This window comes from Chiloscyllium punctatum, chromosome 9 (assembly GCF_047496795.1).
Source record: "Chiloscyllium punctatum isolate Juve2018m chromosome 9, sChiPun1.3, whole genome shotgun sequence".
Classification (NCBI taxonomy): domain Eukaryota; kingdom Metazoa; phylum Chordata; class Chondrichthyes; order Orectolobiformes; family Hemiscylliidae; genus Chiloscyllium; species Chiloscyllium punctatum.
The window spans coordinates 60,147,211-60,159,952 of NC_092747.1; the positions used below are offsets into that span (position 1 = coordinate 60,147,211).

At 39.6% G+C, this 12,742-nt stretch overlaps 1 protein-coding gene across 7 annotated transcripts in view; it reads left to right on the forward strand.

Moving 5' to 3' along the window:
* aff3 (AF4/FMR2 family, member 3) overlaps positions 1–12,742 on the forward strand; it is a 152,704-nt gene that overhangs the window by 90,818 nt on the left and 49,144 nt on the right. For 6 of the 7 annotated variants that reach the window (XM_072577637.1, XM_072577641.1, XM_072577640.1 and 3 more), the window contains 2 exons: positions 10,130–10,289; positions 11,188–12,186. In XM_072577637.1, coding sequence (XP_072433738.1) covers positions 10,130–10,289; positions 11,188–12,186 — 1,159 coding nt within the window. Of the gene's footprint in view, positions 1–5,640; positions 5,716–10,129; positions 10,290–11,187; positions 12,187–12,742 lie in introns of those variants that run through there. The other variant, XM_072577642.1, reaches the window with a different exon arrangement.

Genomic DNA, 12,742 nt, shown 5'->3' on the forward strand with positions numbered 1-12,742 from the left:
CCTCACTTTCTCCCTGTTTACAAAGTTCAGCAAAGACAAGCTGCCTCCTCAACTGCTGAATTCAGCAAAGTGTTTGCAAAGTTCAGAAAAGTATTAGATTTAGCGAAGCATTCTCTTTCAGATTTCACAGTAAATGTTAATTCTGTTAATTTTCTATTGCAAACAGCAATTTGGCTATTACCCAATAAATGGTGGAACTTGGCCACGATTCCACCAACAGTGATCTGTCTCCTGATGTATCCAGGGTTTAATCCTTGTGCAAAGTTGTTCTCTAGAGTTCTGCTAAAGAGGGAGTTCTGGTGTTGATTCTTACACAAATTTTAATTTCTCAGCTCTATGAGGAAATATATTGATGATTCTTAAAGTCCTTTCTATGTTCCCTGTTACTTTTGGCCTTAACTATCTGTTTGAAGGCACAGCTTTCCTGCGATTAACTCCTTAAATTCTGCAGGATAATCCTTGTCCTTTGTGGGAATAAAGCATCCAGTTTATCATGAAGCTGTCATTGTAATCTCCACTCCTGTTTTGCCAGACATGGTTAATTGTTTTCAATTCCTGTATAAGTTTGTCCTTGTCTTTGTAACTTATTCAAAACATTTATTGCTGTTTTTCCCCCCTGTGTAACACTTTATCTTTAGTTAATTCAGTAAATCCATAAACAGTTATTGAAGTTCTGAAGATTATAATATCACAGCTCTTCCTGCCAAAAATGAACAATTTCCCACTTTCCCACAATACGTTCATAAATTTGCCAGACCTTTGCCTGCTTACTTAAGAAATTGTACCTTCTTGCCGCCTCTTTGTATCTTCCTGAGAATCTATTTTTCTACATTTCTTTCAGTTGTCAAGAAATTTGGTAACCATCCCTTCACTGCCTTTATCAAAGTCATTTAAGTCAACTATAAACAATTGAGTTTCTGGGCTACTTTATGCCTACTTTCTGTTAGACAGCCAACCTCTATGGTTGGCAATATGCTACCTCTACATAATGAGCTTTGTTTGCTGCAGTAACCTTAGAGAGTTCACTTTATTAAATGATTTCTGGAAAGAACAGTACAATCCACTGTTTCCCCTTTATCCATATCATATGTTACTTCTTTAAAGAACTTCAACAGATTGATCAAACATGTTGTGCTTCAAAAACCAATGTTGACCATACTTGATTACCCCAATCTTATCTAATAATCTAATTTTCCCTATGACAGATGTTAAGAAAATTGGCCGATGGTTTCTTGCTTTCTGTCTCCCTTAGTTTTGGAATAAAAGTGTTACATTTGCTATCTTCTGATCTAATTGGGCATCTAATCAAGGGAAATTTGGAAAATTAACACCAAAACATAAGTACCTCACCACTATTTCTTTTAAGATCCCAGGATGAAATCCATCAGGATCCAAGCGCTTGTCAGCTTACAACTCCAACCATTTACTTTGCATTGTTTCTCTAGTAATGATGATTTTTCTGAGTTCCTCCCTCCCTACCCAACTAACTGCTGCTTCTTGGATGCAAATAATATCCTTTATAGTGAAGACTATACAAAATATCTGTTAAATTCATCTGCTACCTCATATTTTCATTAATAATTCTCCAAATTCATTTTCTATAGGATGACCATACACCTTCATTAATGCTTTTACTTTTTAAATACTTATGTGAACTCCTATTATCTGGTTTGTGTTCTGGCTAGCTTTCTCTCCTACTCAAATTTCCCCTCCTTATTAATATTTTGGTAATTTTTAAACTTTTTTTATCTTCTATCCAATCTTCTGATTTGCAGCCTGTCTATACACAAGTATATTCTTTGTCTTTCAGTTTGGTATCATCTTTAACATTTCTAGTTAAGCACAGATAATGGGTGTTAGTGAGTTTTGAGAAGATTTGTAGCTTAGGTTGAGGTTCTGAATGTGGGTTTGCTTGCTGAGCTTCCGGGCCATGCCACCAACGCTTCATCCGGAGGATCACTGATGATGTTACCTATTATGGTGATGAAACATTTGAAAATGAACCTTCCAGCTCAGCAAGCAAACCTACATCTAGATAATGGTTCTTTCCATTAGAATTTTTCTTGCTGTTTGACATGTACCGTATATACTCAAGCAATAGTCAATCTCATGCAAAAGTCAACCCCCTATTTTTGACTAAATAACCTGGGATTTTCCATACAACTTGTGTAAAAGTTGACACTAGTTCTTCATATATAACAGATCAACGTTTATGAATCAGTGTGCTGGTTGTCACGTGCTGCTCCAGCTTTCCCGTCTGCTGATTGTTCCGATCTGCTCCTGGTCTTCCAGTCCACTGGTTGTTGTATTCTGCTCTGGATTTTCAGAATTACTGTCATTTTTTTTTTCCTTACTCATTTAGAGATAAATTGGGCTTCTGCTAATGATACAGTACGAATTTTGACGGGCATGAATTCAGCCCCTCAAAAATAGTATCCATGTAATAGTTGACCCCATAAACTTAACCTTAAAAAGTCGACAAAAAATTCAACTATTGCTCAAGTATGTACGATATCTACTCTATGTATCTTGAAATATCTCCTTAAATGTCTGCCATTTCCACTGACCTTTTCTTTAACCTAATTTGCTAATTCACTTTAGCCAGCTCTGCTTTCATGCCCTCATAACTGCCCATATTAAATGTGAAAAAACGTCTTGGACTAATTCCTCTCTCCCTTGAAGTGAATACAATATTCAATCCTATTAGAACTGCTGCTATCTAGGCACCTTTTCTATGAGACAACTAATTAATTATATCTTGTTGCACGATATGAGGCCTAGTATATGCTTCTCTTTGGTCATGTACAGAGCTTGCTGTTATAAGAAACTATCCGTAAAATCTCAAGGAGTATCTTGCTTGCAAAGGCTGAGGGCTGACTTCCAGACACTTCATTCTATCTTCTCCTGTACCATGGCCCCATCACTGATCAAGCTGTTATTTCCAGGATTATGACTGAATATCCTCTACTGGAGATCTTCCCTCCCCAGATTCCTTCCTCATAATCTCCTAATCCCACTTTGCTCTCTTCTACCTTCCCAAAATCCACAAACAGGACTGTCCTGACAGAATCAGCATTTCAGCCTATTCCTGCCCCATTCAACGTAACTTTTTCCTGTTCTGACTCTATTTTTCTCTTCCCTTGTCCAGTCTCTTTCCACTTGCACTATTCTTCAGATGCTTAACCTTGGTTCCACACTTTTCATTTTCCTTCTCCTCTCCTCACCATGGATGTGCAACCATGCTACATGTCCATCCCCCATCGTCCTCCTTCCCTTGGCAGTGCTTATCCTGACTTTACTCATTCCCATAGTAGTTTGCTTCTATGAACCTGTGTTCTAGGCTATCCATGCACCTCTTTTCTTTTTCAATCAATTATATAGATTAAAATCTCCCAGGATTATGACCATTTTCTGACAAGCAATCTATTGTTTCCTTGATTATTGATCTGTCTGCTGATGGGAATAAGTCCTTTATATTCATTTCGACCAAATGCTGAGAATCTTTTACCCTGTACAATTCCCTCAGCCTCCTCTGTTCTTTGAAAACAACCCAGCTCATAAAATCTTGTCTGAGGGCTGACATTCCCCATTCCAGGCACCATTCTGCAAATTTTCTTTACATCCAAACACAACACTATTGTCACATTTACCAATACTTTTCATATTTGTAGTATCAACAACTGAGCTGTAGAGTTTTCAGTTGTAATATGAGATTTATGAGCTGAAACTAAATAAGGATCAAAGTTACATCAGGAATTATTTTGGATCCTGAGCAGTTTTTGAAGCTAGGCTAATAAATCTCATTCCCCTAAATCTGCAAATATATTATATTTAAATTGTTGCATTTAGCTCAATTTAACCTTAACTTACAGGACTAAATGAGTGTAGCATAAATATCCTTTTATAAGTCGACCAGATGAAGTCTCAAAAACAAGGCCATAACTATCACACAAACGTGTAAACATATGTGCTGGGCAGGAGTAGGCCCTTGAGCCAGCTCTGTCATTCAATAAAATCAGAGCTGATCTGATTGTAGTCTTAAACCCACATTCCTGTCTACCCCTGAAATCTTTTCATCCTTTTGTTAAACAAGAATCTATCCATATCTTCCTTAGAGTTGGTAGCGCATGTAGATGAGTACACCACTGCCACATCTCCACAGCTGACCAAGGAAAACTGTTGGAGACCAAGCATTTGCTCAATGCCAGGCTGATGAGGACCACATGGTATTGGCCAAGATTGTGACAATGTACAAAGTACAATGTACAAAGAGACACAGGAGCAGTAGGCAGGTTTCTCGAAGACTCTTGGGAGTCTTAATGCCATGCTGGCTCTAGCCTGGTGTGTATGGCTGTCTCCAGGGGCAGGTTGGCAGCAGAATTATGTCATTGCCAGAGATGTACTCCAAGCCTTTAACTGTGTGCTCAGCATCAGTCATGAGGCAGCAGGGGGACGAAGGACCTCAACATAATTTCAGGAGCTCTTTCCTCTTAAGGAGACAAAGTAGTAACAGTATGTGGTATCCCCACATACATACATCCAGAGGTTTACTGTCAAGATGTTATAAAGGTGCTCAGCCCCTCAATCTTGCCTGTGACCCTCAATTCTGTGGTGATCCTGCATCTGGCCAGGATGTCCTCAGAATGTTGGGGCCCTTTAGCTACAAATATCCCTAGGGTTGTCCACCTACCTACCTACTATAGCACAGATGTCTTCCACCCCAGCTGCAGATGCCAAGAGAAGGGAAAGGTGAAAGGGAACATTCAGAGGCACACAGCTGTTACAGATGAAACTTCATTGCACATAGAAGGTTACACTTGCAAGAACATTGAAACTTTCAATCATCACCTGTCTGATTGACTAACATTTTATCTGGAGCTACAAGACAGAAAGTTCAGAAGCTACCTTTACTAAGCACCATACAAGGTTACAACCATATCAGAAGAATTGCTACTCTTTCCCTGAGGCCCATTTTGATATTGCATGTTGCCATTGTTGAATGTAGGAGCATCGGATATTTGCAAGCCTTCAATCAGTATGTCATTAGATTAGATTAGATTAGATTAGATTAGATTAGATTAGATTAGATTACTTACAGTGTGGAAACAGGCCCTTCGGCCCAACAAGTCCACACCGCCCCGCCGAAGCGTAACCCACCCATACCCCTACATCTACATCTACCCCTTACCTAACACTACGGACAATTTAGCATGGCCAATTCACCTGACCTGCACATCTTTGGAGTGTGGGAGGAAACCGGAGCACCTGGAGGAAACCCACGCAGACACGGGGAGAACGTGCAAACTCCACACATGTCAACCTTTATTAAATAACAGGAAAGTCAAAGAAAGAGCAAACTTAGAAAATTGCACATCATTTTGGGATGAAACAGAGGCTGTTTAAACATCAACAATTTCACAGTCAGTTAATGATGCCTTTAAGCAATTCAGATTTATTGTAAGTGGCTGTCAATTTTACACTACTGTATCATTGGCAAAGGCGATATTTCTTCCAAGCAATGTCTTCATCCTTTTCCTTGATCTCTGAGCTTTCAGGATTCATCACATCTCTTTTGCCTGCTCCTGTGTTCAGAGCACTGTATGCAAGGATAATGCAGGAAACTCTATATGTCTGGAGTGTACTGCAAGGCCCTCCAGACAGATCAAAGCATCAGAAAATCATCCTGAGGTGACCTATTGCCATGTCCACAGTGGGGTAAGAATGTGTTGCATTGTATCTACACTTGGCCTCCATTAGGAGATGGTTAACAGAGTCAGCAACCATGTTTGAAGAGTTACCTGTGTAAACTGTCACCCTCTAGAGCCTCCTTCTGCTTCCCTCCTGAACCTACTCTGCATCTTGAGGAAGCCTTCTGCTGGGACTTCTTCCTGTGACAGCCTTTTGGCGTCTCCTGGAGTTACGGCTGGTTCTGGGCTTGCTGAATCCTTTGTTCCTCCTTAGTTTCTGTGGGCCTTTACTGAATTGTGACCACAGTGATGATAATCACTGACCATCTGATGTGGTTGGTTCCATTGGGGTTAGCTTCAATGACTATGTGGGGGATATTAGAAACAAAACAGATCCTAAGTAATGTAAACAAGCAGCAGTCACCGCATTCACAGACCTGAGCGTTTATCAGAGTTCTCAACAGAATAGGGCCTGGAGACCTTCAACAGGAGAGCCATGGAAAGCATGTACATAATAGACATTGTCCAGATGTGTGCATCACAAGCCAATTTGCATAAATACAGGAGGAAATTATAAATGTGTTGGGATTATTGATACCTTTCCCCCAACCACTGCATTATCCAAGAAAGGCTATTTGATTATAACAGCATGTTCTAATCAATTTACAGTTGATTGTAAAAGGTTGTGCCATTGAAACCTTGGAATGTGTTTGGGAATTGTCAACCCCAGGTGAAAATTTAAAAGTTGCCCATGATCACTTTTGCTTCACATAGATGATGAGGGTTAATTTATCATGATCAATGACAGTGTCAGGATTGCTGATGGCCAGGTTTTTATAATCTATATTGTGATTGTGATTGTGGATGTCTGTATTCTCAACTCTGTACATGCCTGATTAATACAAATATCCTTTCAAGGGCTTTATATTGCCCTCAAATACAGCCTGCCACCATAGGTAAAGCAAAACAAAGTTTCTCTGCCCACTCTGGTTCCACTCTTTGGATTGTGGAAAGAAACTGAAGCACCCAGAGGATGCCCACACATACATGGGGAGAATGTGCAAACTCCACAGAGACAGTCGCCTGACTGTGGTTTCAAACCGAGATCGCTGGCACTGTGAAGCAGCTGTGCTAACCAATGAGACTGTGCCACCACTCTGTAATCCAGCATATTAGGTCGAAATCCCACACTTGACTTCCCCAACACAGCACTGTCTTTGATAACCCTTGTTAATGTTTAGAAGATAAGCTCTTAGGACTCTCCATGGCCCACCTACAAATTGACTTAGAGGAACAACCCATCTGAGGATAGGCCAGATCCCTGATTGGTATCAGTACAGCTTCCTGACTGATTAGTGTTAACTGAGATCAGAACATGGTGAACTATGGCAGGACCCATTGAATGGCCATAATCCTTATTAACTGAACTCAAAACCACTCCCCTTTAATTTGCAGAATTGGCCATTTGGTTGAAGCATATACAATGTGTTTGCAGCCAAATGCTGATATATTATGGTGCTGCATATCAAAGCGCTACTCCCTTGACTCGTAAATGCTGGTAAACTGTACTCTATCTGGCTGTGTCCCAGTTCTGAAAGGCGAGGCAAGACAAGAAAGATTTACTGTGAGCCTTCAAGTTCTGAATGAAGCAGCAATACATTAAAAGACAAGGCAGAGATGCTGCGAGCATCCAAGTACACACAAAGTGAGTGAGCTTTAAGAAATAACTTAGGAATGCATCACATTCTGATGTATGAGGTGGGTGACTGTCCCTTTGTGCAAAGTTGCCTGATAGCAATATGGCAATGCAAGGTGTTGGTGAACACCAAAGTGCTGAAGTGAAGTTCTAAACTGTATTACAAATTAATCTGAGATGTATGATGATGCTTGTTGAAGCTGGTGCTTTGCTGATGCCAGCTTCTATGAATAGAGAGGCAGGTGGTTGTTATCCATGTAGTGTGCCTGAGATACTGAGCAATGCTGGTCAGGAATGAAACCCATAGGAAATGTCATCGAGCTGCAGCCGTCAGGTACCCTCTCTGACATTCAAGTCAGGAATTGGTGGCGTATACCCAATGTCTTGGAAAATAGCAATCTGCATATAAATAAGATGAGTTTGGTAATAATGAGGTGTTAATGTCTGCAAATTGGCTCCCCACTGCTCACTGGTGAGATTCTCATCTAGCCCATGAAATCTTAAGGGGGGGAATCTGACTTTTTTTTTCTTGACCGCAAGAAAGCCATATTGCTCAGACACTGGGAAAATTCTGCCTTGAGTTTCATCTGATGATTTGTCATTATCTTGGTTCTTATTGTTTCTCTGTCCCGAAGTGATGCCTGACCTGTTGAGTATTTCCAGCATTTTCTGCTTCTACTTCTTAACTATCCTGAACCATTCTGAAATCTGAATGCAATTACAGAAAGATTCATTTTCGATTTCTAATGTATTTAATGTAATTGTGAAGGTTTTTTTATCTTTTTAAAAATATGATATATTTTTCAAAACCAAGGATTTATGTTAACTTTCATAGACTCCCTACTGTTTGGAAACAGGCCATTCAGCCCATCGAGTCCACACTGACTGTCCAAACAGCAGCCCACCCAGAACCAGCCCCAGTCCCCTACTCAATGCGTATAACTCTTTATGAGTAATCCACCTAGCCTGCTTACTCCCTAGACACCATGGACAATTCAGCATGGCCAATCCACCTAACCTATACATCTTTGGACTGTGGGAGAAAACTCCTGCAGACATGAGGAGAATGTGCAGACTCCACACAGACAGTCATCCAAGGGTGGAAATGAACGAGGGTCCCTGGCACTGTGAGCCACTGTGCTATTCCCTGTAATTGTTTTTATTGGGTCCTTCAGAAACATGGCCAATTTCAATGCAGATCAGGGTGCTATAATGACAGGGGCCTTTAAATCATTTTTAAAAATCATTGGGAAGAGACCAGCTTGAGTGGTCTGTGCTCTGCCAGACATTGCTCGAGATGTAGTGGCCTTACCAGGAAGTCTGAAAAGGAGGTTTTCTACCTCCTTTACCTCCAACTTTGAGAGATGTCACCCCAATGCAGGAGTGTACCTCCACCCCTCCACCTTCCCCACAAGCCTGCGAACAAAATAAATTAAAATTAGACCCTGTGGCTGGTCACCCTCAGATCAGAGGAATACTAGAGCCATGGGGAAACAGGAGAGCTCCTCTGGCCACACAGAAACATTTATAACTTTTAATTAACATACCACTTCTGACCTCTTCTGGAGCTGTACTATGCATTGGTGAACAGTGTTCCCAGCTATGTATTCAAATAACTTCAAAATCCAAATGTTAACTTAACAACAGATGTAAACATAGCACTTAGTCTGAGGGAGGGATGCTGATCCTATTTTGAAAACACACATGCCTATTCACATTGACTGCAAGGGATAAAGTTAGCCCCATTATAATAACACTTGACACAAGATTGAATCAATAGAATGTATAAGGAGACAATACCAAAGATGATGTCTGTTCATAGATCATGATTCCAAAAGGACAACTTAAAATGGTTAAATTATAATGTTGCAAAAGAAATTGGTTTATGGACAGACTCTGAAATTGGAGGGATAAATGCATGTAGCAGAGCAACTCATCAGAGGGAAGAAAAGTCAAGCATAGCACTGAATCGGCAGGCAAAACACTCCCTATTTTGATGGCTTAAAAATTGTGCATGTTAACTTAGGATGCAGTCTCACTTACCAACCTCATTTATATTATCAACAATATTAATTTATACTGTCTAATAACTAGTAAACTTCATTTGAGGGCCTGGCTGCTGGATGTGTGCATGCCAGTGGAATTCCTTTCAGTGGAATTCCATTCCCAGATTGTAACCATAAAATATTTTGAGAACTTTTATCTTAGATTACCTACAGTGTGGAAACAGGCCCTTTAGCCCAAACCAACCCTCCGAAGGGTAACCCACAGAGACCCATTTCCCTCTGACTAATGCAACTAACACTGTGAGCAATTTAACATGGCCAATTCACCTGGCCTGCACATCTTTGGAGTGTAGGAGGAAACCGGAGCACCTGAAGGAAACCCACAATGTACAAACTCCACACAGTCGCCTGAGGTTGGAATTGAACCTGGGACCCTGGAGCTGTGAGGCATCAGCGCTAACCACTGTGCCATTGTGCCACCCTGCCATGAGAATGCTCTGCTACTCAAGCAGTTCATTAAATTCTATTCCCATTCCAATAGCCTTCTAAACATCCTTGGACTAAGTGTCAAACTCAAATAGATTGTATCCTCCAGAAGTACTAGAATCAGAATTTTGACCTTATATGGTTTCTATGAAACTGAAACTAATCCTCAGCATTACAAAAGTAATAACAATCCCAGCTGGATACAACTGTTGGAAGGAGATAAGGCTTAATTTGTAACCTATGCTTTCTTACAGTAATCCAATGCAACAGACTCAAGGCACAGCTTTAGGTCATTACAGTGATGAAGCAAACAGTTCCAGTGAGTCAGAAAGCAGTTCAGAATCTGACTCTGAGGTTGGAATTTGCTCAAATGACACCAGTAGCACAATACCTTCACATGTCACTACTTCTGAGGTAGGAAAATATTTCTAAATACCATATGGTGTGAAAGGCAACAAATAATACCATAGGATCAAAAGAGTGACAAGTGCTACACCATTTTTTTTCTTTAAACTAAATATATTTCAGTTACTGTCAATGCAATGAGATATTTAAACCCAATTAACTTTTCAGAGGTTTACAAAATCATGAGGGGTATAGATAAGTGGATGGCAGGTGTCTTTTCCCTAGGGTAGAGGATTTCAAGACGAGGGGGCATGTTTTTAAGGTGAGAAGAGTAAGATTTATAAAGGTCGTGAGGGGCAATTTTTTTTTACACAGAGTGGTTCATGTGTGGAACAAACTTCCAGAGGAAGTGGTGAAAGCGGGTACAGTTAGAAAAATGAAGTCATTTAGATAAGTGCATAAATAAAAAATGTTTGGGGTAATATGGAACAAGCACAGGTAGGTGGGACTAGCTTAGTTTGGGATTATGGTCAGCATGGTTTGGACTGAAGGGTCTGTTTCCATGCTATATGACTCTATGACTCTATAATTAACCATTACAATATATTCCCATATCTTTATTTACCAAACTTGCATTCAGCAACAGTGTATAACAACAGGCAGTTGATCTAATCTTATAGAATGGCTAAAGTGCAATAAATGATTTATTTCATACTGGTATTGTAGTTGTATTATCGTAATGTACATTGCCATTGGGAGTTTATTCCAAGCTAATTTTAGAGATTTTACCTAACTATGCTGATTATCACAGTGTTAAGATCGAACAATTCATTTATACAAGTTTTCCTAACCAATACTATTATGTAATACTTTCAGTTAATTATAGGCTCAATCTCACAACAATAATGAACTTTCATAAATAATTTATTGTTTTGAAAGATTGTATTAAATTTGCTCTTGTTTCCAGTTGGGCCAGACCTCAAATAGCAAGTGGCAACTTAACAAATGGTTAAACAAAGTGAACACAGAGGAAAATGACACCACCACTGTGAGCAAAAATGGCAAGTATGGGCTCAGCAACTATCAGTTACAACAGAATGGGAACCAAAACAGGGTGAAAACTCCTTTACTCTGTCAAACAGATTTCAAAGACCAAGAAAATCAAACTCTTAATGGAAAAAAACAAAGGCCTAGAATGGCTCACAAAACTGTACATGGTAAACAAATGTTACTGACTGATAATGAATCTGCCTCTGAAAGCAATATATTGGGCAAAGAGCAGTCCAAGAAGATAGTGAAAATGTCAATTGAAGATGATCTCAGTTTGCTGAACTCAGAGAACCAAAGAATGATGTGTAATGAAGGAGGAAGCCAGGACTTAAGTACATTTAAACAGGACAAAATCAAATCCACTTCCAACAAAATAGGGTCAAAAAGAGAACTGGAGACAATGAAGCACAGGGAACTTGATAAAAATGTATCTAAATCTACAGAATTTGTTGGCGCTGAATGTTTATCATCCTCAACCTCATCAGACTCAAGACTGGATTCTGACAATAAAGTGTGTCTTCAAACCAAATATCCATCAACTTCTGCTTCACAAGACAGCCACAAAGTTCATGATTGCAGCAACACTCTCAGCCGAGTCAGGAGCTGTAGTGCTGTCAACTCTGTTACTGGGACTATTAATGAATCAAACAATGACTCAGAAGGGCAACTGTTTGCTTTAGTTCCTTTTGGTCGAAATGAACAACTTTCATCTTTAAAAGACAGTGGAGACAATGAGGAACTCAAGTCTCTCTGGGTAAAAATAGACTTGAAACTTTTATCACGAATTCCTGGACAGTTATCCAAAGAGTCGCTAACCCAAAAAAACGTTGCTGAGGGGATTTGCAACATCAGTGTCAATAAAGGTAGCAGTTCCTCAAGGGAGAAACTATCAACAAGATCAGTAAGAAAACGCAAGGTATGTCCATGCCTAATTATTTATAAATGAGAGAAAAAAAAATCATTTGATGTGTAGCTTGTAATCTGCTAGTGGATAAAGGAGGCAGAAATGGTGTGAAGCCCATCTTTCTCAACACAAAACAGTCAAAATGGAAAATTTCAGAAATTCCTATGAGCCCCCTTTCAAAGTAATCTACTTACAACAACAAGGAGGTTCATTTCACTCAATTAACCAACTATACAGCAACTCGTAAGTTATCCAGAATGCTTCTTTCCCCAATAACTCACTCTTGATGCATGGAACTATATTTGGACGGAGTGCTCAGCAAACTTGCAGGATGTGTTTATTTTAGGAAAATAATATAATCAGTTTTCCTCTTAATTGATATAACAATCATTGTCCTATTGTTTAATTGCCTTAGTTCCATTTATCAACATAGCTCTCTGGATATACTTTGACTTCCACATAATTTACCTAATTCAGACAGAGTACTGGATGCCATTAAATAAAATAAAGTTCTTGAGTCGGGATAGCAGGTAATACAATAAATCATATATCTATTTTAAAACTTTTA